This window comes from Mytilus californianus, unplaced genomic scaffold, assembly GCF_021869535.1.
Source record: "Mytilus californianus isolate M0D057914Y unplaced genomic scaffold, xbMytCali1.0.p SCAF_13, whole genome shotgun sequence".
In the NCBI taxonomy this organism is placed as follows: Eukaryota; Metazoa; Mollusca; class Bivalvia; order Mytilida; family Mytilidae; genus Mytilus; species Mytilus californianus.
Window position 1 is genome coordinate 839,899 of NW_026262615.1, and position 27,688 is coordinate 867,586.

The 27,688-nt window shown below is 33.2% G+C and overlaps 1 protein-coding gene across 1 annotated transcript; it reads right to left on the reverse strand.

Annotated features, from left to right (window-relative positions):
- Window positions 1-10,621: 10,621 nt before the first annotated feature.
- LOC127722978 (collagen alpha-1(I) chain-like) lies at window positions 10,622-26,255 on the reverse strand. The gene is made up of 7 exons (XM_052229377.1): window positions 26,143-26,255; window positions 21,426-21,457; window positions 16,750-16,828; window positions 15,567-15,587; window positions 12,468-12,515; window positions 11,383-12,074; window positions 10,622-10,733 (listed from the first exon to the last, which is right to left on the reverse strand). Exons 1-6 carry the CDS (start codon window positions 26,225-26,227, stop codon window positions 11,401-11,403), a joined length of 939 nt encoding a protein of 312 aa, XP_052085337.1. The 5' UTR covers window positions 26,228-26,255; the 3' UTR covers window positions 10,622-10,733; window positions 11,383-11,400.
- Window positions 26,256-27,688: the final 1,433 nt, after the last annotated feature.

Sequence of the window (27,688 nt, forward strand, 5' to 3'; positions counted from 1 at the left end):
AGAAAAACAATAACAGCCCTTAAAGACAAAAATGGGGAGATACATAGAGATCCTACAAAAATATTACAACTCGAAGAGAATTTTATCAATATTCTAAAGTTCAAACCCTAACAAAACTTATTTTAAAGATTACATTAGGAATACAGAAACTGATCATAAATTAACAAATAAAGAAATTGATAGCATGTAAGGCCTATTAAGTATCGATGAATGCACAAAATTTCTATTTAAAACTAAACTTAATAAAGCCCTGGGTTAAGTGTAGAGCTTAACAGAGTGTTCTGGGAAGATCTGAACGAATTTGCTGTTAATACATTCAATTTCTCAAAAGGGGAGTTAACTTATTCACAAAAATATAGGGATTATTTCCCTTCTACATAAAAAAAAAATGACCCTCTCTCTCTAGATAACTATAGGTCAATTACATTATTAAATGTAGATTCAAAGATAGTAGCTCAGTCATTAGCACAAAGAATTAGTAAAATACCAACACAAATTATTCATGGGAATCAAAACGGGTATGTTAAAAATAGATATATAGGATATAACATTAGATAAATTCAAGATATCATTGATTTTGCAGAAAAATTCAACATAGAGGGCTTTACTTTTCTTAGATTTTCCAAAAGCTTTTGATTCTTTAGAGTGGGACTTTATGTTTTTAGCTTTACAGAAATTTGGATTCAAAAGTTCAATGTATAAATGGATTGAAGTTCTATATACTAATATTAAAAGCTCAGTTATAAACAATGGTTGGATTTCAAAACCTATAAGCATTTTTTGCTGAATTAGACAAGGGAGTTCATGCAGCGCGATAATGTCTGTAATTGCCATTGAAATTTTATAATGTAGGATAAGACGAGACCATGACCTCAAAGGCTTTGAAATTAAACTTGATGGCGGCAAAACTCACACATTAAAGATTAGTCAACTAGCAGATGATACCACTCTTTTTCTTAAAACAAAACAAGATATTTCGAAAGCTCTTAATACGATTGAAACATTTGGAACATTTTCAGGGTTACAATTTAACAAAGCTAAAACTGAGGGTGCTTGGCTTGGGAAACAAAAAACTGCAAAGATAAATATGAAAACAGTAACTGGACAAATATACCTGTAAAAAGCCTAGGTATATATTTTGGTCATAATAAAAAAGAGTGTCAAAAATTAAATGCACAAAAACTTTTAGAAATTCAGCAAAAATTATTCTTAATCGGAAAAAAAGAAACTTAACCATGATAGGGAGGATCACAGTTACTAAATAATTAATTATTCCTAGTATTACATTTTTAGCATCTGTCTCGACCATAGATAAAGAATATTTAAACCAGTTTAAAAAAATGATATATGATTTTTTATTGAATAATAAACGGAAAAGATAAAACGCTATGTATTAAGTTATGACAAATTAAATTGGGGATTAAAAATGATTAATTTAGAAAAATACATAAAAACTATAAAAAATAGTTTGGATTAAAAGATTAACGGCAGAGAAATTTTTAAACTGGACTATTATACCAAACTTTTATTTAAACAAATTTGGAAACAATCTTTTTATATTGCAAATGAATCTGGATAGTGCAAATTCATTACAAGATATATAAGAATTTCCAGATTTTTATCTTGATATAATCAAAGTTTGAATTAAGAATAAGAATTATTAAAAAAAAATAAACACCCAAATAACTACAGACTAATCCGCCAAGAAGTTATTTGGGGAAATCAGTTGATAAAATTTCAGAAAAAAACAATAGTATTCCAAAACTGGATAGATAGCAATATAATATACATAAATGATATAATTGATGAATGTATAAATTTAACAGAAAGTTTTATTAGACAAAAGCTAAATAAAAAGACAAATTAGATTAATGAATTCTTAAAATTAAATAAAACTATACCAAAAGAGTGGGTTGATATATTAGCTGAAAACTGTTCAAGAACAAGTTATGTACTAACCGATAATGTTTTGTATATTTATGACAAAGAAAACTTCAAGCTAACTATAAATAAATTAGAAACAAGTAAAATGTACAAAATATTAATAGAACAAGAGAAATAAATACCAATTGGCTTTGACAAATGAAAGAGACTACTAATTTTGAAAAACATAGAGAATAAAGCTCAAAATATATTAAAATTTGTTCATAATTATTTGAAAGAAAATAAATTAAAAATGTTCAGATGGAAACTCATACATTTTATTTTTCCAAACAAAGTTTTATTAAAACAATGGAAAATTTTTCAAAACTCTGACAGTTACTGTAATCACTGTAATATTACAGAAGATTACGAACACTTTTTTATTACATGCAACTTTCTTGTTTTGGGATTAAATATTAAATCTGTTAGAAAAAAGTTAAACTTGGAAAACACATTTTAACTCTGAAGAATTTTATTTGGGGTTACAAAATGAATGATATATAATACTACGATGTTGATTTTTTTTTCTCACAGTGATTATGTGAATGTTTTCATTTCACAAAATTCATTATCTGTCACAATTTAGAAAAAAGAATATTCATGTATTTTCTGTATTTAAAACAGAGCTTAGAAATGAGCTAATTCTACAAAACAAATATTTTAACACTGAAAGAAAAGGTATATTAGAAAAATATTTAGGCGTTTTTGAATTACATGATGAGTTAGTAATATTAACTTTGTGTATTAAATAATGTATTATCTTATTTCGTATATTTATTAAACTTACATATACATGTACATTGCAATATTTATATAATCTGGCTCCATGTATGTACAAGAACACAACACAAATGTTTTCGATTAGAGTATGCCTATCAATCTTTCAAATTATAACTGACTAACCTGAATAATAATGTAGATAATGCTAACATACAATCTATTCCAATATTGATAAAAAATAACCGTTATCCGGAAACACATGGAAATTGATAATTAACCATCCCAATCTCGGATGAGCTATGAAATTCCGATTATAACGCCAGATAATATAAATACTTTTTTATAATAAAACGGAATTATTTATCTATTGATGTTATATTAATTATTTTGTAAACGACTTACAATATGCAGTTTATCTACAAGAAGAATTCCTGAACTTCTGGTACTAATGAAACAGGGACCTTCACTGAGATAGCTGTGTCAGTTGAGTAATTGATAACAGCGTGTGCAATATTGTTGTTGAATAAACAAAATGAAAAATTAAGCTGACAGTTGCCTATCGATGCTCAAATCTCGCAAATCGACCATCTGTTTTACCTACTTGGTATCTTATTACTTTTGATTTGTTTTTATCTCTATCGATTTATGAGTTTCGAACAGCGGTATACTACTGTTGCCTTTATTTTTGTTACAAAGTGGAAAGGAGATTTAATAAAAGTCATAAGAGTCCTTGAAATTAAATTAAATGAGTATAAAACAACAATGAATTGATGTATGAAAAGATGAATTGCTTCACAAAAGATATGTCGTTGCATTATATCCTTTTTTGTAAGACTACTTCTGTTTATGAAATTTTAAATTGGCACGACGATTGCCACTTGTTGAGGAAAATTTACCTACTCCAACAGGATCATCTGACATTACCCCAGTTTTTTTTGTTGGGTTTCTTGTTGATCAGTTTGTAGTTTTTTTATGTTGTTTTGATCATGTAAGTTTTTGCCATGGTATTGTCAGTTTTTTTGCTTTTCACTAATGAGTTTAAATGTTCCCATGGTATCTTTCGTCTCGTATTTAGGATATTATGACTGTTTTATAGTGTTATCTTACATCACAGACTATTATAGACATGGAGTAGATTTTATAATTGTAGTGATTATACATGTCAAACATAAAGGACTAAAGCATCATGAACAACTGAAGTATAATATTTAACAGATGCATGATTATCAAAGTTGTTTGGAATCAAGTTACATGCATGTATACTTTTCTTATACAAATGATTAATTTACTTTAATAAATGTAGGACATGAATTTCTTTCGGTTGAAAAGAATTCGAAAACTATGAATACACTATCAGGAGACATTTTGTAATCAAAGGATTGAATAAATGACGTTTAATGGGTAATTCATGCTTAACACTCTGATGTTCAAGGAATTTCACCTACGCACCTTGCCTTGCTAGGCTCTTTTGATGACTGATACAATGCTCGAAGGAAAACACTTTAAGCAACATAAGGCACCATCATGAGGTACAACGAATCATACGGTATAGTATTCTGACAAAAAATGGTACGAAAATTTCATGGGACGGATGAGTAAACGAATACTTCCCCTTTTTTTAAATTTTCTTTGGAGTTCTGTATTTTGGTAATACTCTTTTAACACAACGCGTTTAATAGACTTTCATGAGTATATCACCTTCCTTCGGAGTAGGGGTATTATAACAATTACAATGTCAGTATTTATATCATCAATTTCAATTACTCAAGTAGAAGAACATATCAAAGCTACCATGCTTATAATCTGGAACGCTAGACGCGTGTTTCACCAACAGAAAACTCATCATTGATACTCGCATCTAACCAGTTGGTAGGCAAATTAAATACGATCAATGCTGAGGGTGAGGAAACCTTATTGTTTCGACAAATTTGAATTTTGATAAAAGGTAAATTTACAAAAAATGAAAAATATCAATGACATTTCATGTCGATTCAAAAATGCTGACTATTGGACTTTAGAATCCATCGGAGACGAAACGTCAACAATCAGTGGCATCAGATTAGCTGCCAAAATAACGCGTCTAATTTACTGACTTATTTATATAATGGGGTTTGATAGATCCGCATTCTGTTAACATAAGACTCATAAGTGATGCTCGGATTAAAAACAGTTGGAAGGCCAGATCAAATGCTAAGTTAAAAAGTGTAAAAGATAGAAATTCCGGCAAACAGGTGTGGTAAGATATATATAGTCCAGCTGATGCGTGCATAACTATGGAAGAATTGTGGGATTGATGATAAAAGCATGAAACTTTGCACAATTGTAGATATATAGATATGGTAGTCAATTTAAGATATGGACCCACTCTGAAAAATCCAATATCGCGGCCATTTTCAAGATGTCGTCCAACCGGTCAAAATTTAACAACCATGTATAATTTAGAGCAAATAATATTCAAACCAAAGCTTTTAAAACATATAAAATGTATTCCAACGTTTCTAGTAAGTCATGACGTTATATTAGACTTATTATTATTTTTAAAATGGCGGAAAATTTCAAAATGGGCACCATGTGAAAATGAACAAAACTTAGACAAAACTTTGCTATCGAATTGCATTTTGCAGTTCATACAATATTCTAGGGATTGCGTTACCCTGATATACAAGGATGCTGCTTGCAAGACGATTTTATCAAAGATCCCATATATGGAAACATTCGAACGTTTTCAGGACGCCATGAGGATTTGTTTGACCGTTACGTACCACCTGAGTCCTAAATGATAATGGATTTGTTCCACTTATCCTTGCCACAACCCTTTCTTTTTCCATGATTGTGATAACATCAAGATGATCAATAAAAACTATTAATCACCGTATTTCTACTTCAATAAGTAACATCACGAGTGGTACCAGTTCCGGAACACCTGAGTTGATTCCTAGTTTTGATTAAAAGGGACTCGTGTTGTTTATGCTTTCAATGATGTGTTGTGTGCTCTCTATTATTCAATGTCTGTGTTGTCAACCGCTGAAAGTCTTGTTGTTCCATCATGTAGGGATGGGAAACCTTATTTCATTTGAAACACTCATATTTCATCAACATTGAGATCATTTACATGTACGTATGGTTTTTACATGTTTTAAATTTTGATATTAAAAGAGATATGTATAAATCCACTATTATATGATATATGCCTAACTACTGGACTCATCATTATATTTCAACTAGAGCACCTAGGATGGTATCACTTGTAGAACAGGAACTGCTGACCCTTCTTGAGCACCTGAAATAATCCCGGGTTTTTTAGTGGGGCTTATGTTGCTCAATTTTTAGAATTTTGTGAACTGGTTTCTTGACTGCTGTTAGTCTTCTTTTTTGCGTTTTTATCCCAAATTCTCATCTGGTATTGTTTAACTAATGCTTTTTTAGTGCCAAAATATCTTTTCTATCTTTTTCATTATCTAAACAACAACACATGTTTAATGCAGTTTGCAAAATGTATTTTAAACAGCACCGTACGTAACATCATCGTCCTTTTGCATTTTAATCTACCTTGACATCCGTTTTATATCTGTCAGCCACACTTTGTTAGCTCATCACAAAATGCTTATACCTTTGTGAGAAATGTCTAATAAGGTATATGCCATCCACATTCACTCGAAGTAGCACTCTGTGTAAAAGGCCGAAACATCACCCCGCCTAAAGCTTTCACATGCTTTGAAAATGTCGTGTGTTTGCTTTTAAACCGTTCCTGTGGTTTACCTAATCACATTATATTATTTCAAAGGTGGATTGAAACTTGTAAATCATCATGGTCATTTCAAGACAAAACACCATTAAACGCTACAGGTGTGTATCAATTATTGATGATTTATCTGATTGTCCCACATTCTCCATTTACAAGTGTGTAATTCTACTAATGGTGGCTTGATCTTAATTTACCATTTTCAAATTAAGTTTGAACCACTTAAACTGTATAGTTTAATGGCATAATAACACGCACGGGTTCTGAAAGCCATAATGTGGATGGGAAAATACAAAAAACCAATGAATATAATGGAATCTTTATACACCCAAACATTCTTTGAATGTTACATAGTTTTCATCAGGATCTCGTTCCTCAATAAAAATTATGTCAGGATCTTTGCATAAGAATGAGAAGTACATCTACTGTAATCTCATGGAAATGTCTTGTTGCTGATGCATGAAAGTCTCAAAAATAAAAAACAAAAATAATCTGCTATTCATGAAGTCCTATTTTTCCTTGCCTGAACACTTGTTCATGTCCATAAAACGGTAATTATTAGATGTAAGTATGAAACGCATTGTTATATTTGGTTAGTATTAAGGATGTATCTTACTCTATAGTAATATATATATAAGTTATAGCAATGATAAGTACAGTTGTGCTGGTGAATAATATATTGATTAAAGTATCAGAGATTATAAGGGAATTGCATATATTTCAAAGCATAAGATTATGAAAAATATGCCAAGTAAGACTAAGAAAATGCTGAAACATTGAAAGTGTTGTACTATGTAACAATTCTTTAGTCGTAGTTGAACGCCTGTTGTTGTGAATAATGTCCACGGCTGCTGTTTTAAAACCACCAGGATTCGAGGAAGGAACCACATATTCAATGTTCAAAGTGGCATAGATGGAATCTTCTAGTACTGTAGATAAATAGATAAATGGATCATTCATAAACGACAAACGTAAACTGTACATTTGGTCATTTAGTACCTACTTACCTGGTCCTAGCATCCGGAAGAAGGCCTATATCCGTCAAGAGATGGTTTTATTTCAGTTTAATGTAATGTTAAGAAAGAAGAATAAAAAGAAACAAACAGAAGTAACTTTGAAATAATAGCGTCGTATTTGCCAGACAATGGGTTAAACGCGAGAAAGAAGACGTAGATACTCTTTCAGAATGGATTAAGGAAGTGAGGTCGTTGATACAAATCAGAATTAAAAAACTGAATGTGTCTATGAATACCAATGCTACATCAATCTTTATAAACCCAAATGTTGCAAAACACCTGTCCTACCTCCATGACAAATTTATTGTTGTCCCCGCAGATATGCCCCAAACAACATCGTTTTTGTGTGTGAATTACATAACATAAACTGCTTGCTAAATGAATTAGGTATTGGCAATTCACATGGAAACCCAACATATACACCTACGACACTTACCAAGGAGATAATCATGGGTCTGTTCTATGTTCCTTTGGAATTTCAACATAAGATGAAGAACTGGATCTTCCTGCACTCTATTGGATACCTAAACTACATAAGTGTCCTTACAAACAACGTTATATTTCTGGGTCTTCCAAGTGCTCCACGAAACCTCTTTCTAAATCATTAACATCAATGTTATCGGCAATCAAAGTCGGACTTCAAAGTTATTGTGAAACTACCTATTCTAGAGGTGGCTTTAATCAGATGTTCATCCTGCAATAGTATTAAAACATTTGACTTTTCTACACTTTACACAAGTATTCCCCATTCCAAACTAAAAGACAAATTGAAAGAGTTGGTCCTGCTTGTTTCATAAAAAAGAATGGCCCACGCAGATACATGTATCCTGTCTCAGGGAGGGATAAATCGTACTTTGTAAAAAAATCACTCTTATTCAAACAAAAAATTCTCTGAAAGTGGCATTATCAAGATGCTTGATTTCTTAATTGACAACATATGTGTTAGGTTTGAAGGACGTGTTTTTCAACAAACAATTGGCATTCCCATGGGAAACATCAATGCTCCTCTTCTAGCCGAATTGTTCCTTTATTCATATGCAGCTGACTTCATACAGGAACTTCTTAAGAAGAAAGAAAAGAAGTTAGCCGTATCCTTCAACTTCACTTTCAGCTATGTAGATGATGTTCTCTCACTAAAGAATACATAATTTGGTGACTATGTTGAACGCATCTATCCCATCGACTTTGAAATAAAGGATACAACAGATACAGTTAAGTCTGCCTCATATTTTGACTTACATCTAGAAATTGACAATGAGGGTCGGTTGAAAACAAAACTTTATGACAAAAGAGATGATATCAGCATTCCAATTGTGAACTTTCCATTTCTTTGCAGCAACATTCCAACAGCGCCTGCATACGGAGTATATATCTCCCAGTTGATTCGATATTCGGGGGCTTGTATTTTTTATCATGATTTCCTTGATAGAGGGTTGCTGCTCACAAGTAAGCTATTAAACCAAGAGTTATACGTGGTGAAGTTGAAATCATCACTCCGTTAATTTTACGGACGCCATCATGAGTTGGTTGACCGTTATAAAACATTCGCTTCACAGATGGCAACGGACCTGTTTTAATTGTCGTGACTACAATCCCGTCCCCATTTCACCGAATGCAACATACCGAATTAAACGTATTAATGAATTTGTACTAACATGAACAACACGACGGGTGCCACATGCGGAGCAGGAATGGCTTACCCTTCCAGATCACCTGAGATCACCCCCAGTTTTTGGTGGGGTTTGTGTTGCTCAGGCTTTAGTTTTCTATGCTGTGTTTTATGTACTTTTCTTTGTCTGTTTATCTTTTTGGGTTTTTGTTTGCCATGGCGTTGTCAGTTTATTTTCGACTTATAAGTTTGAATGTCCCTTTTATTTCGTTCGCCTCTCTTTTAAATATGCGAATAACGCCAGTTTTTATACGTGATCCCTTGTTGTATACTACTGTTCTGCAAGAATAGAACCGTAGTTACGATTTTTCTATACTTTCCTCACAAATCTTTTGATGTTTGGCTTTAGTATATTAATGTGGCATACACTTGGTATTATAGGGCACTTAGGTACATCAAAATAAAACACTTTGTAACCTTCTATAAAAATGTGTTGATTTTGATGTCTAATAGCGGCCATCTTCGGAAAAAACCGCCATATTGAAATTTAGCAAGTATTGATCGAAGCACCCAGCACTAATTTCTTGACAAATTTGAACTAATGTAAGGGATATTTTTTTATTTTGATATTGTGTGGCAGCCATCTTGGAAAAAGCCGACATATTGAAATTTCAAGGTAGGTTCATAGGTAATATTTTTTTGAAACCTCCAGCACTACTACCATGCCAAATTTGACCTTTAATGTGACCTTATATAATTGATATATTTGGATTTTGATATTTTATGACGGCCATCTTGGAAATAGCTGCCATATTGAAATTTCAAGATGGGTCTATAGCTAATATAGTTTGAATACCTAGAACTACGTCCATGCACAATTGTGTGCTTTTATCATCGAACTCATAATTTTGTCACCAATCTGCAGGACTAATATCAAAGCATCGATGCCCTTGAGTCCAAAAACCTTAGTTTTTCGGATGATTTTTGTTTTCATTTTTTTAGCAGAACTGACCACGTCATGTTATTCCATGTCAATAATTTTAGAGTTTTGACTACTTACGACGTGAAAACTTTTATCACGAAACTGTTAGCAGTATTTTCGATAAGTAACAGTTATGTACGTTAGCGCCACTTGTATATAAGTCTGACGTATTTAATTATTATCCTGCAATCTTTGAAGCGTGTTTATAACTATTATTTCAATGACACTGCTAGAGGACGTTTCGTTATTACTAGCTTGTTCAGCTCAAGTATGCTGATATCAAACATAATTGATTCAATCATTAACTGTCAATGTTCTGTCATAAAAGTTTAAAATCATTCAAAACACAAAGTGTTTTTCTTTCCCAAGGCATTGATACCTTAACGATATTTGGCACACGTACTCGAAGTGATGGTTTGCATTGCTGTTTAGCCCCTTGTATTCTTGAGTAAGCTTACAATTGTGTTGATTTGAGTCCAATTGATCAATCTTGTTTAGATGAAACGTGTGTATGCCTTATTAAATTATAAGCATACACAACTGTATTCTTTGATGATATTTTAGGTGACTGGACACAACTGTTATCAGTTAAATAGGGAAACAGGATAGTAATAACAACTATAAGGAAATTTGTTTGATTTCATTTTTATTCGATATTACATCATTTGATACTGTCAGGTAACTTTCTTCAAGCTACCATAGATGAATACACACGTCTTCCATGAGCGTTCGTTTACGTTCCTGTTTTAAAAAAAAACATATTCATAACATCTCATTATAGAATATGAAAATTTACTGAAACGCATGATCAATCTTGTCTCTTTCAAATTTGGGATGGCAATCAGCAAATTATAGAATCGAGTGTTCGAGTAATCGGTTAAAATAATGGGATTAGTAATATAAAAAAAAACAAACACCTGATATGGTCGAGGCCTTTTAAAGCATACGGTTTATGTTTTTCTCGTTGTTGAAGACAGTACAGTTACTTTTAATGGCTTACATCCACTCAATTTTAACTTTGTTGGGTGGTTGTCTAATTGACAATCATACTAAATTCGCTCTTTTTATATAGGTTACAATTATGTATTTAGGTTACCATGAACAATAGAAAAACACTTTCAGACACACATATCTGTGTTTGTGAACAATACAAGAACAGTACTTTTACACAAACTTGCAATTTATACACAGTGAATTAACTGAATAGCCTAGTAGTCGTGTGGCGTAAAAAATTGGAGAAATTGTATTATTACACAAACGTAAAAATATTCGACATTAAATTGATATTGAAAACAAAGCTCTTCAGTATCATTAAACTTTTTGATAAATAGTATAGCATTACGGTTTTCAAAACATACAACATGATTAAAACTGTATTATTATTATATACCTATTATTATCCACCTCCTCATCCATTTCCTCCACCATTATTGCCGGGCATACCTTTTGGTCCTTTTGGACCTATCGGACCTGCTGGTCCGGTTGGCCCAGTTGGACCAGAGGGTCCTGAAGGTCCTGAAGGTCCACTGGGTCCGACCGGACCAGATGGTCCGGCCGGTCCGGATGGTCCTGAAGGTCCACTTGGTCCGGTAGGACCGGATGGTCCTGCTTGTCCAGTAGGTCCACTTGGTCCAGAAGGTCCAGTCAGTCCAGTATCACCTTTCGTCCCTTGCATTCCTTTAGGCCCTGCTGGCCCAACAGGACCTGAAGGTCCAACAGGACCAGACAGCCCAAAAGGTCCTGGTGCCCCAGTCATCCCTTTTGGACCAGAATTTCCAGTTGGTCCTTGAGGTCCTGCGGGCCCAGAAGGTCCTGTTTGTCCATTCATTCCTTTTGGTCCAGCTGGTCCAGAAGGTCCAGTTGGACCATGAGGTCCGGAGGGACCGGTGGATCCAATAGGTCCAGTTGGTCCAGATGGTCCAGCAGGTCCAGATGGTCCCGACTGTCCAGCAGGTCCTGTAAATCCAATGAAACCCCTCGGTCCAGTTAACCCTTGAGATCCAACAGGTCCTGTTTTTCCAGGTTCTCCTCTATATCCTTTGGATCCGGGAGGTCCAGTACGTCCAGTTCGTCCTCTTTTTCCTATAGAAAATAAAACAAAATTAACATTATTGATTAACTATGAATAAAAGGAAATAGCGATTGTTTGGTTCACATTATATTCTTTTTGTTTATATTGAAAAATTGTTGAATACTTTCGTGCATTATTTTAAAATAAGTAGACAGAAAATATGTTTAAAAAAATATCACTTGACATTTTGTTATTTTGCTCAATTATAACTCAATATTCAGCAAGGGTTTTAGGCAAGCCATTTTTTTCCGAATTCATTCAAAAAGTTTGACACAACTGATTTATAAAAGAAATTGTAAAGTATAATTCCTAAGCGTAAACTCTAATCATAAACATATTAATTGAAACGCGTTATATATAAAATCTAGTTCGGGTCTATCATATTAATTTCTGATACGCCTTACCTGCAAGACCAATTCCTGGTGGTCCAGGCGGTCCAGGTAGTCCTATTTCTGAAAGGTGAAAATAGAAAGTTTTAAATTGATATTATTCTTTTCTTTCTTGAACTCGCCGTTTCGGAATCTAATGCATTATGGGTAATATTTTCAAAAGCGAACACCAAAACGCTGATTATTGGCTAACAACGTCCAAAACAATTGAAATTCAACCAATAACGTGATGTCGTTTTTATTTTGGTGTACGAACAATGAAATTACCCAGAATGCATTGGGTTCTGAAACGGCCAATTGACATTGTCATGTATAATGTTTTAATATGTACCTTCCTATCCTTTTTATGAGAGTTTTTGTTTTCATGTTATCAGTGTTTATATAGAATTCATCATTCATTATAAAAAGTGTTTCTATTAACAAGACTAAGACATAAAAATGCTCTGGCAAACTCTGTTTGTAATTGTAGGATCTGGGGTGGTGCTTTGATTTAACAGAGGACATACAAAATTATGTAGTCCTTCACATAAATGAATGTCGAAGTTAGACATATTGTACGAGGAATCGACATGAAGGTATGAATGGGGAGTTCTTCATTTATATATCTTTACATTATTAAGGCAAATTTTTCTATTTGATTTTTTAGATAATTTTAAACTATTATCCGCTATTCTTTAGATTTAAACACCCATTACTTTTTATTTTTTTATCATATTTTTCTTTTTCCCTAATTTTTTATTGTTCATTTTTCTGTAGGTTTGACCCATTATTATCTACTCTGTAAACCTCTCCAAAATCCCCCTCAATCCGGTCGTATAACGATTTCCGCTATAATTCCTCCTGGCGCTATCATTGACCACTACAAATTGTAAGAACAAAAGACCCATCAACAATATTATTGACCACTGAATATTGTTAGTACCAAAACTCATGAAAGAACCAACGTTTATAATTTGGCGCTACCACTGACGACTCCATGTTATTAGTACAGAAAAGCCTCAAAGATAACATTGACCATTATATTGAATAAATGTTAAAACTTCATCGGACATAGCATTGACCGCTCCACATTATCAGTATAATATTTCTACAATAATAGATACCATTGACATTATTATTTGTACTAAAAACCATCAAAGATCCCATGCTGATAATTTTTAATCCAGACGCGTGTTTCGACTTCATGGGGCTCATCACTTGCTGTCGAATCAAAAATAACTGAATATATAAGGGAGACAAAAGTCACAAAATTGGTAATTTGGTTATTCATCTATCTTATTATATACTAGTATTTGCATCAAACATGTACAAAACAATACCAAAATTAAAAAAGGAAAAGAAAAAACAACACGTACAAATATCGATTAATATTTCGGATAACAGATAACGGATACTTCATCAGTATTATGGTCCATGCTGATCAAAGTCACTCCTTATGCTCTTAATCACTACTACGTTGTACATCATGATTTCCTTGATAGAGGATTGCTGCTCACAAGGAAGCTATTAAACCAAGAGTTTCAAATGGTGAAGTTGAAGTTATCCCTTCGTAAATTTTACGGACGCCATCACGAGTTGGTTGACCGTTATGGAATAACCGTTTCACAGATGATATCGGATATGTTCCTTATGTCGTAACTACAATACCCTTCCCTTTTCACGAATGTGACTTACCGAACTAGACTATTTACCGGATTTGTAATAACATTAGCAACACGACGGGTGCCACATGTGAAGCAGGATCTGCTTACCCTTCCGGAGCACCTGAGATCACCCCCAGTTTTTGGTTGGGTTCGTGTTGCTTAGTCTTTAGTTTTCTATGTTGTGTCATCTGTACTATTATTTGTCTGTTTGTCATTTTATTTTTGGCCATGACGTTGTCAGTTTGTTTTCGATCTATGAGTTTGACTGTCCCTCTGGTATCTTTCGTCCCTCTTTTTGTACTTTAGCCGTTCATACGTTTGTAGAATGGCTGTTCTGACTATTACCATTCAGAATTTGCTTGATCCGATCGAAGATATAAACAATGACCTCCAGCGTTCAAGGTGAGCACGCTCACACGAGACAACAAAGAAGAAAAACTAAATTTGATTTTGTTAAGGGTCTTGTAAATATTTATTGTAAATACAGAATCCAAGATAATGCTACTATTTAAAACAAAGATTGCTATAAATTTTGTAGAACTATCCTTGTATTCGATTTTTAAACGGCGAATAAATTACTATTTTAGCATTGTATGTATGAACATCAAAATTATTTCATTTTTCCTTAGATGCTGTACTTGTACCTGTACAGGAAGTTTTATCTAGCACTAATTGTATATTTTTATTGTTGATATTCACCCCATATGTACCAAGTGTTAGATTAGTTTTATTGATATTAAAGAAATTTCTTGGTATTCCTAAACGGAAGATTTTATACACACAGAAGAAGAAGTATACTTAACAACAAAATTATTTTCATTTACCTGTGTATAATATGACGCAGGTTTCTTCAAAAGTGATGATTTTCTATAAATTGTTTGAAATTTCACAGTGATATCATACGTTAACTTTGTTTAAACCTGTGTATTTACTTTTGACTTTAATTATTTATCCCTTGTAAGTTTTTATTAACTGTGTATTTGCATTCAGGTGTCACAGGTCAAATTTATTCGTTCATTGTGTGTTAATTTACGTTTTTTGATTGGGTTAAGCCTTCCAATTGATATTTTATAGTGTGTTTTTCTATGTTGTGATGTTATACTATTGTTTCAGAGAAGAGAGAAGGTTTGGCACCATTAAAACGTTTAATCCCGCTGCAAATGTTTGCACCTGTCCTAAGTCAGGAATCTGATTACAGTAGTTGTCGTCTGTTTATGTAGTTCATACGTGTTTCTCGTTTCTCGTTTTTATATAGATTAGACCGTTGGTTTTTCCGTTTGAATGATTTTACACTATTAATTTTTGGGGCCCTTTATAGCTTGCTGTTCGATGTGAGCCAATGCTCCGTGTTGAAGGCCCTACCTTGACCTATAATGGTTTACTTTTAACTTGGATGGAGAGTTGTCTCATTTGCACTCATACCACATCTTCCTATATCTATGTGAACCACAGCGGTGTTATGATAACTCACCAACGACTTCATAAGTTTCACCTGTAAGAATCAAACATAAAACAATTCACCTTTCTGTTTAAACAACTATCTATTTGTCGGAATTCAAGTAGCTGTTTTTACATTTCTGTTCGATTGTCATGTTTACACACTCTATCACATGAGCCCGCCGGTCGAATAGGGACCACAATATATTGTATATTTGTATTCCGTAGTCGGCCTTCGGTTTAAGTAGCATGCATAATTATCCGTTCAATATGTCCGTGTAAAATATGATTATTTAAATTTTCGTCATATCAAAAGTGTATGAAGTAATTAATAAATAAAAAGAAACAGATATATATTGATGTTCAAAAATACGTTATTTTCATAAATTAATAATATTTCAATTTCAGCATGTTGAAAGGATTAATTGCATCCATCATTTCAGAATCGTGATACATTTGGTCAATTCGATTTAATTGAAAGAAGATATAAACACGTGATTTTGTTTTTGAATTTGATTGCCTGCAATATACAAATGCGCATTTTGAAAATATATTTGTTATACCATTTAGATATATTAAACTGACAGAGAGAAAATCACATACAATAACATCGCAAGAACAGATGCGTTGATAAACAAATATTAAAAGTTTTATAATCTCATATATAAGAGTTTTTGGCAGCTCAAACTCGGAGTTTATTTCATATATTAACGTTATGAATTGTGCATGAACACTTGATAATAATCAATTATGCAGGAGCATTTTGCATAATTTGTATACATAAAAATAAAACTTCAAAATTATGATTAAGTGAAACAATATCAATCACAACAAATACCACGTGATTTTATGATTTGGTAAATTCAAACTTATTTGATGCGAATCCACAGTCGTTCAAAATGTCACAACCGGATACAAATGCTCCCCATGCATACTAAGTTGAAAGTGATACAAAGGCGTTTAAAACAAATTCTTTAACTGATTAATAACTATTGATATCAAAACTGTTTAGCATAAGAAAATAATAAGTCCTATAGAAATGTTTTTACAAACATACAGATTACACACAGATAAATGTGTACTTTCAAATAGAGCTTCATTTTCAATGAATACGTATGTCACTCCGATCAGGAAACAGCTCTTAAAAATGGATCTCAAATTACAGGGAAACAAATGAATTTGTGAATAGACTGTTGTATAGCAACGAATTTATTTACCTTGGTTATTTCCTTGTCCATGATCGACATATACATAGTCTGTGTAGTCGACATTATATCTTTTCACTCGATCTACAACCTGTATTTGAATATAATAATATTTTAAATATCGTTATCAGTATAATTTGATATTATTAATCGAATATTTTTAAGGATTTGTGATTCGTTAAAACTTGATCACATGTACATTTGTATTTGCTCAGGTTGCACGCCAATACTGTTGTGTTTAGCTTTTCGTAGGTCAAAAACAGCATATTGCACAGGGCATACAGCATGTTACTAAAAATAGATTCTAGAAATCCCCAATTTTACATTGTTCATGCAATAGTTGTTGATTAATAATATAACAATTGTAGCCTTTGGTTCAGGTCAATACGAGGTTATATCGATCCAGAGAAGCATATCGACCTCGGACTTCGTCCTCAGTCAATATGCTTCTCTTACGTCAATATAACCTCGTATCGACCTCATACAAAGGCTATAATTGTATAATATTTTCAAAAGTATAATCAGAGGCCTATCATGAATTCGCCGCTTAGGAATTTAAAGGTTTGTAGGTCATTGCATTGTTCGTAACCAAACATGAAAGTGACATAACATCATTGGTTCGGAATATAAAGACTAGCGGGTCATAGCATTGTTCGTAACCAAACATGAAAGTGACATAACATCATTGGTTCGAAATATAAAGACTTGTAGGTCATTGCATTGTTCGTAACCAAACATGAAAGTGACATAACATCATTGGTTCGGAATATAAAGACTAGCGGGTCATAGCATTGTTCGTAACCAAACATGAAAGTTACATAACATCATTGGTTCGGAATATAAAGACTAACGGGTCATAGCATTGTTCGTAACCAAACATGAAAGTGACATAACATCATTGGTTCGGAATATAAAGACTAGCGGGTCATAGCATTGTTCGTAACCAAACATGAAAGTGACATAACATCATTTGTTCGGAATATAAAGACTAGCGGGTCATAGCATTGTTCGTAACCAAACATGAAAGTGACATAACATCATTGGTTCGGAATATAAAGACTAGTGGGTCATAGCATTGTTCGTAACCAAACATGAAAGTGACATAACATCATTGGTTCGGAATATAAAGACTAGCGGGTCATAGCATTGTTCGTAACCAAACATGAAAGTGACATAACATCATTGGTTCGGAATATAAAGACTAGCGGGTCATTGCATTGTTCGCAACCAAACATGAAAGTGACATAACACCATTGGTTCGGAATATAAAGACTTGCGGGTCATAGCATTGTTCGCAACCAAACATGAAAGTGGCATAACATCATTGGTTCGGAATATAAAGACTAGCGGGTCATTGCATTGTTCGCAACCAAACATGAAAGTGACATAACATCATTGGTTCGGAATATAAAGACTAACGGGTCATAGCATTGTTCGCAACCAAACATGAAAGTGGCATAACATCATTGGTTCGGAATATAAAGACTAGCGGGTCATTGCATTGTTCGCAACCAAACATGAAAGTGACATAACACCGTTGGAATATAAAGACTTGTAGGTCATTGCATTGTTCGTAACCAAACATGAAAGTGACATAACATCATTGGTTCGGAATATAAAGACTAGCGGGTCATAGCATTGTTCGTAACCAAACATGAAAGTGACATAACATCATTGGTTCGGAATATAAAGACTAGCGGGTCATTGCATTGTTCGCAACCAAACATGAAAGTGACATAACATCATTGGTTCGGAATATAAAGACTAACGGGTCATAGCATTGTTCGCAACCAAACATGAAAGTGGCATAACATCATTGGTTCGGAATATAAAGACTAGCGGGTCATTGCATTGTTCGCAACCAAACATGAAAGTGACATAACACCATTGGTTCGGAATATAAAGACTTGTAGGTCATTGCATTGTTCGTAACCAAACATGAAAGTGGCATAACATCATTGGTTCGGAATATAAAGACTAGCGGGTCATAGCATTGTTCGTAACCAAACATGAAAGTGACATAACATCATTGGTTCGGAAGATAAAGACTAGCGGGTCATTGCATTGTTCGCAACCAAACATGAAAGTGACATAACACCATTGGTTCGGAATATAAAGACTTGCGGGTCATAGCATTGTTCGCAACCAAACATGAAAGTGGCATAACATCATTGGTTCGGAATATAAAGACTAGCGGGTCATTGCATTGTTCGCAACCAAACATGAAAGTGACATAACATCATTGGTTCGGAATATAAAGACTAGCGGGTCATAGCATTGTTCGCAACCAAACATGAAAGTGGCATAACATCATTGGTTCGGAATATAAAGACTAGCGGGTCATTGCATTGTTCGCAACCAAACATGAAAGTGACATAACACCATTGGTTCGGAATATAAAGACTTGCGGGTCATTGCATTGTTCGTAACCAAACATGAAAGTGACATAACATCATTGGTTCGAAATATAAAGACTTGCGGGTCATTGCATTGTTCGCAACCAAACATGAAAGTGACATAACATCATTGGTTCAAAATGTAAAGACTTGCGGGTCATTGCATTGTTCGTAACCAAACATGAAAGTGACATAACATCATTGGTTCGAAATATAAAGACTTGCGGGTCATTCCATTGTTCGCAACCAAACATGAAAGTGACATAACACCATTGGTTCGGAATATAAAGACTTGCGGGTCATTGCATTGTTCGCAACCAAACATGAAAGTGACATAACACCATTGGTTCGAAATATAAAGACTAGCGGGTCATAGCATTGTTCGTAATCAAACATGAAAGTGGCATAACACCGTTGGTTCGGAATATAAAGACTTGCGGGTCATAGCATTGTTCGCAACCAAACATGAAAGTTACATAACATCATTGGTTCGAAATATAAAGACTAGCGGGTCATTGCATTGTTCGCAACCAAACATGAAAGTGACATAACACCATTGGTTCGGAATATAAAGACTAGCGGGTCATAGCATTGTTCGTAACCAAACATGAAAGTGGCATAACACCGTTGGTTCGGAATATAAAGACTTGCGGGTCATAGCATTGTTCGCAACCAAACATGAAAGTTACATAACATCATTGGTTCGAAATATAAAGACTAGCGGGTCATTGCATTGTTCGCAACCAAACATGAAAGTGACATAACACCATTGGTTCGGAATATAAAGACTAGCGGGTCATAGCATTGTTCGTAACCAAACATGAAAGTGGTATAACACCGTTGGTTCGGAATATAAAGACTTGCGGGTCATTGCATTGTTCGTATTCAACATGCAAGTGACATTATTGGTTGGATTCCTTTTGTTTATGCCGTTTTTAACCAACCAAATGTTTTGGTGTACGCTTTCGAAAAAAAAACACAGAATGCATTAGATTGAATGGATATTGCATTGCAATTTACTATACGTTTATTTTTTTTTTTCTTCTTTAAAGTTCAATGGTTTATTTGATATGATACACAATGTGCTATTTGCAAGTTTTCATTTGGACCAATTTGACGTTTTCATATCGTGTAAGGTTGCAATGTTATTATAGCTATCATTTATAATTTTAACAATTGAAAACTCCTTCTCATTCAAATTATTTTCATGTTTTCTTGGAATGTATCTTCTCTCTCTGTTCTTAGAGATCGTCCAAAGAAATATATACAACAACCATAACGAAAATTCAAATACACTTAAAAATCGGGTTAAAACTCCAATTTATTTTTTTAACAGTGTATGTAATTCTATAGGGGAAATCGTAATAGATATTCTCATACTCTCATAATGGAAGCAGGATACCCGTAAACGATATTAGTTTTTATATTTATTGTGATAATACCAGAGTACATCTTTTTTTTTCTCCACAAGGACAAAATTACCTAAGATGTATTTGGCAAAACCTTCCGGAATCTTAGGTTATCCGTGCTGTTCGACATCGTACTTCATTTAGGCTTTGATCTTTATTAATTCGAACGTTACTAGTTAGTTAATAGTAAACAAAACTTTCGACTGGCGTACAAAGGTATCAGCCTATTATATTTTTTTTTGTATAGTAAAACTGTTAAGGATGTTCGCTACTCTGTTTCAAAATAACAAGCTTTTTAAAAGACTGTTATAAAATGATAGTATATAAATAAAGGAACTAAAAAAGCAGAACAAAATGAAGGGTCCGTGTGCTTGTTTTCGAGATATAAGCCATTGAAAACTTGGCGGGAAATGATTCTCTCTAGACTTTTCATACATTCAACATTGGTACCTTTTTTCAATCAAAAACTATGAAAAAATAACAAGGATTTTATAAGATTTTCAAAGATGGCATTTTAAACTATATGTAATCAAATTATGGGTAAAAAGTAGGGGTTAGTGGGCAAAAAAATTTAATGGCACTACATGGATAAAACTAGAGGATTCCGAATATCTGGCAAAAATTCAAAAACAAGAGGAGCAAACATCCTTAAATGCAGAATGAATGTACCAAATGTATTACTATCATTACATATCAGATTGAGTTTCCCTCGAGTAATTGAGTTTCCCTCGAGTAATTGAGTTTCCCTCGAGTAATTGAGTTTCCCTCGAGTAAAATCGTATTCAAGCGTTAAGGACAGGAAAAAAGGTATTGCTTGAAAACAGAAATGACAAATATATACGCTAAAGAAGAAAAAACACGATTTGCTAAGAAAAGATCAAACCTCGTTTGTCTCTTGTGATCCTGTAAGTTTGCCTGTAAAAATAAATGATTACACAATATATTTTAAAATCACTAAATATCAATAGTTATCTTTCATGGTATTGGAAACACTTTCCCTAAGTATGATCAAATAGTTAGAGAGGCTTAATGTGTTAATTATTCGTTATAGAAAATAAAATGGAAAAGGAGATTGTGTCAAAGAGATAGCAACCCGACAAAGAACATACAACAGATGAAGGCTTAATTATTTGTAATCTTGTGCACTACACGTGATTTAAGATTAACATTGATTAGGTAAGCAGTGACCTAAAGATTAGAAAGCTCGCACCTAAACACGCTTCAGAACAGTATCGTAATGGGCCAAATTGAAAAGCCAACACAGTTCAAGGCCAACTTTACCTGAAGAAGAGTTATACATATATATATAATATAATCAAAATCTCTTAAAATGAGGATAATAAAAACTCTTTAAAATAATCTGTAGTAGAGGCTTTCCGCGTAAAATATTAGATAATATGATATAAAAGTTAGATATGTATGTAAAATCAAAATTCAAGAGTCAATCCTAAATTGGGGTAAACTTTATGGCCTTCCAAATACCGCTTCGATTCCTAACATCTCTGAAGAGACATTATTGGCGAAATCCGGATATTGTGTGCAAATGTTTGCACCTCATGTTTGCGCTATACCATCTTTTCCGGAAGTTTATTGTTTTCTGTTTGGTATTAAATTAATGAATAGGATCCATTTTGTTACATCTGGTGATCCGTTTATTTGGCAATCGCCATGACAGTCAGCAGGGTTTAAGAACATCCGTTGTTCGACCTGTTAGTCAAATGCGTTTTGTTAAAATATGCTTTTTCACTTTTTTGGTCTTTTGGAAAATGTTATTTGTGCTGTTTTTAGACCCCTCTCCCAAGTAATTTGTTTTTCATGTACACGTATAAAAATTGCGGTTTTTATCCAACGCAATCATAGGTTTGATTGTTGTTTTCAATTTAGACTTGTATATATGTATACATATCTAAATAAGATACAACTTTATGACAGACATTCTCCATCGGATGTGGTTATACAGGGCTAACACCATAATATAGTTATAATTCGTCTCAAATTTAGCCCAACAATGTTAGATTGTTATTCCCTCAGCGGGATTCGAACCCTTCTTTTTATGACATCGTGACAACACCGCCTGCACCGTGTCCAGCATCCTAGACTACTCAACCACCTAGGCTACGTTAAAATATAGCTTTCAGTGGTCGATGTAATGCCTTTCCAGTTCGGCTTTATCTAGGGTGGTAACACAGTACATGATGTATAGTGGCAGGTAAATAAAACGTTGTTTTCAATTTAGACTTATTTATATATAGTCAGCAGGGTTTAAGAACATCAGTTATTCGACCTGCTAGTCAAATGCGTTTTCTTAAAATATACTGTTTCACTTTTTTGGTCATTTGGAAAATGTTGTTTGTGCTGTATTTAGACCCCTCTACCAAGAAATTTATTTTGCATGCACACGTATAAAAATTGTGGATTTTATCCAACGCAATCATAGGTTTGAACGTTGTTTTCAATTAAGACTTGTTTATATTTTTTCGTTTGGGCTTTTATTATATTTGCTTTCGGGTTTATATGATCCGTTCATCCTATTTTGACTCCTCAAAATTCAAGAGTCTATCCTAAATTGAGGCAAATTGTATGGCTTTCCAAATACCGTTTCGATTCTTAACATCACTGAAGAGACATTAATTGTCGAAATCCGGATATGGTGTACAAAAACCTTTGCACCTTTTGTTTGCGGTATATCATCTTTTCCGCAAGTTTATTGTTTTCTGTTTAGTATTAGATTTATAATTAAGATCCATTTATTCCATCGGTGATAAGTTTATTTGGCAATCGCCAATGGCAGTCAGCAGGTTTAAGAACATTTGTTGTTCGACCTGTTAGTCAAATGCGTTTTGTTAAAATATACTTTTTCACTTTTTTGGTCTTTTGGAAAATGTTGTTTGTGCTGTATTTAGACCCCTCTAACAAGAAATTTGTAGGACTCAAATCTATGGCGGGTTCCATATCTATGGCAGATTCCTAATCTATGGCAAATGCAACGTTACAAAAGCCAGACAAATCAGATCTATGGCAGATTTTTGTTTTCTCCTAATCTATGGCATATCTTCAAATTGCAAAATTTTCCGGGAAAAAGAGTGACATATAACGTCACAATTGAATAACGCCATATTACATCGTCGCCGCCACTAAGGGAACGACCATTTTAGACTGGTTCCCGATCGCAATATTCAGTCTGTTACACATATACCAATATAACCTCGTGACAGCGTATGGCTATCAGCTAAAACCTGGAACGTAGTACCGGGAACCAGGATACGACCATTTCAAGTTCAAAAAAGGGGGGTGGTATGTTTTTTTCCTAAAAAAAAATATTCTGATCCCCAATTTGATGAAAAAAAAAATATTCTGATCAAACAGATGACAACAAAAAGTATTCTGAATCTACATTTTCCCCATACCTTATAGTGTTAAATTTTGAAAAAAAATTGATTGATATAGCTTCACAACACTAAATAAAAAAATTTCTGACTCAGAAAAAAACACCATAACCCCCCTTGAAGTGAAATGCTTGCTCCCTATAACGATGGCGGAACACATAGATTTGAATACCATTCCAGATGAAGGTAAATATATTTCCCTCTACAACAATTTGCACATGGTGTGTGACAAGATGTGACCTATTATCCGGAAGAGGGACAAAATGTGCTGTACCGCCCGAATCCCGCTATTAATAAGGGCACCGCTGTTTTCAGTGCCTGAAATTTTAGAAAAAGGAGTTATAGTAAATATTTTAGCGTCTACAGCTAGCAAAGTTGATAAAAGTGAAAAATCAAATTGCTGGATAATAATTTGATTTAAATCGTCATCAAATAAAAAAGATGTTTTAATGATGAAATAGATATTATGTGAAAAGTCAAACTGTTCATTTTTTTTTATGAAAATAACTGTGTTTCTTGTTTGTTAAAAGACTTACTATAAGTTGGTTTAACTTGAATGGGTTAAACAGGTACCATGCACAGATTAATAAATGCTTATTTTTATGTATTAAGGTATATGATTTCACCGTTTACAATATTTTATGGTTGCTATCACGATTTGGTTGACCATTATGGAATGTTTATCACAAAAGTTTATAGACATACTCCCGTTGTCGTACATTTCAACTTGTTTAAGACAAGTCATTGGTCGTATATGTACTGCATTGTTTTTCATTTGCATAAATCTGCCATAGATTTGGAAACAACAAAAATCCGCCATAGATTAGGAAATTACAAAACTTGCCATAGATTAGGATTGTAACAAATCTGCCATAGATTTGGGATGACATGACGTCATATTTGCCATAGATTAGGGATCTGCCATAGATCTGGAACCCACCATAGATTTGAGTCCTACATATATATAAGAAAATTAATATAAGATGATGACAGTTTCAATTCATCACTTTTACTAGCGCTTTCACTGCTTTCACAGATCTTCAGGTAATGTGACTTGTATACATAAATGTTATAAAACAATTGATTGACGTTAACAATAGTATGACGTTAACAAATACAAGGGAGACTACTAATGTCATTTTAAAATTGAAATAAAGTCTTTAAAATGTTTCGTAAAAATTAAAACATTATTTATCATTTAATCCCGGGTTGAGAATGTTTATGAATAATTCTTCTTTCTTCTTCCGGAGAAAATCATTTTGACGATTGACCATATACAACGGAAATATTTTAAATCGTCCATTAGAACAACGATGGAAATGGTCGTTAGCCCTGATGATTGTTAAATCTTCATGGTTGGTTTGCTGTCTATGTACAGTCATTCTAGTCCGCAGTTCTATTTTTGTCTCTCCAATATAAAATTCCTCATAATTTGAACATATGAGAGAATAAATGACGTTTGAATTTTTACAAGACATATTTTGTTTGACTGTGAAATGCTTTCCATTTTTGAAGTAAATTGAACTTTCTTCTATTAAATCTGGACATGTTATACATCGTTTATCGGTACATTTTCTAACAATAGGCAAAGTTTCATTAAAGTCGAATTTTGAAGATGTTAAATATCGTTTTAGACTTTTTGACTGTCTTTTACTGTTGATAATCTTTTTTTTTTTTTTTTTTCTTTTTTTTTTTGGAGAGACAAAAACAGAACTGCGGACTAGAATGACTGTACATAGACAGCAAACCAACCATGAAGATTTAACAATCATCAGGGCTAACGACCATTTCCATCGTTGTTCTAATGGACGATTTAAAATATTTCCGTTGTATATGGTCAATCGTCAAAATGATTTTCTCCGGAAGAAGAAAGAAGAATTATTCATAAACATTCTCAACCCGGGATTAAATGATAAATAATATTTTAATTTTTACGAAACATTTTAAAGACTTTACTCTAATTTTAAAATGACATTAGTAGTCTCCCTTGTATTTGTTAACGTCATACTTTTGTTAACGTCAATCAATTGTTTTATAACATTTATGTATACAAGTCACATTACCTGAAGATCTGTGAAAGCAGTGAAAGCGCTAGTAAAAGTGATGACTTGAAACCGTCATTATCTTATATTAATTTTCTTATATGTTACCAGCATACGGATTCTATTTGACTTTTTTCTATATATATATATATATATAATGGTAAGAACTTACCGTGTATCTTTTCCGTAGATCTAGAATCACCCTGAAGAGCAAAAAACGCTGCTAGGCAAAACCATAAGCACATATATGTTGACATTTTTCAGTCTGAATGCGTCTATTGCAAAATACTCCCAACTGATCAGTTTAAATACTTCTTTTTGTCAATAAGATTCTTTTGTAAAACATGCATTCTTTTGAAAAATAATCATTTTTAAGTTTTAAGCAACATGTTTCTCTTTGTTTATTCATTAAGAACACATTTTCTTAAAATCTTTTTTGTTATCAAATATTTAATGAATTATGCACAACATTTAAACATATAAAATGTATTGCTTTGAACAAAATAACAAATTGCACGAAAAAATCAAAAGGTACAACATTAAAGAATCAGGCATCAAAGAGAAAAAGTAGGCAGTCTGTTTTTAATGTTAATGATATATAAATGCTTTATTGTTTGTTCTTTAGATTTTTAGAATCTTTGATGTATTGATGGTCCTAAATTTAACATTGATTGTGGCAAATATTTATGTATTCATTTATTGTTCTATTGATATAGGTCGCTTACTAGCAGAGTCACATTGACGTTCACATTATCAGATATCATCGCTGAGGACTGGGGTTGCTACCCAACCACTATGAGTGGAGTGATTTTAAAATGTATTTCGTTTACCGTCAGTCATGGTTTCCGCAACTTCTGAAAAGAAATCAATACCAGGCTTGTATTGTGGTACACCGGTCGCGCGATTCGCATAAACCATTCACTAATTTTATAACAAACTTATTTTTTACTTTCATAACTTGAAAGCATGTAACAACGTAATGCAAAACGTTTCATATTTATGATTGAGTGTTTGTTTGCGTATTTTATAACAAATAATTATGAATTCAATAGCAGGTTATGAATTGCTGTATTTTTAAACGGGCATCCAGCTATCTTTTTTTTAATTATTATTAGTTGTGATTTTAGGTTGAACTTCTATAAATATAGACAATGCAATTTCCCATAGGAACTCCTTTCATGGCTAAAACTGTGCCACTTTTACTATGAAGTTTCGTAAAAACATATATCCTAGAATGGAAAGTTCATATGCACTACTATTTGTTTCAAAGATCAAATCATAGGGCTGTGTGGCATATTTACAACATGTATATGCCCCGAACTTCTAAGAGTTTAAACTTATACTAAATTCTGTACTACCCCTCCCATCACTTTGGGTCTTCCTCACTATTCAATTTGGCCGCTATCGATGTGTATTGATACCGGTACCATTTCCAACTTATGTCTCTATGAGATCAAGTATAGAGATCATATCTAGGAACCAGTACGTAAACAAAACAAAAAATATCTCCCAAAAACTTTATACTTGTTTGGCTTTCTAACTATTTTGATCTGAGTGTCACTGATGAGTCTTATGTAGACGAAATGCGCGTCTGGCGTATCAAATTATAAGCCTGGTACTGTTGATAACTATTGGGAAACAGCTGTATTTACAAAGTGCAACCTAACACATAATAAACATTTGTATCTCTTATGAAATTGATAAAACGAATCACCTCA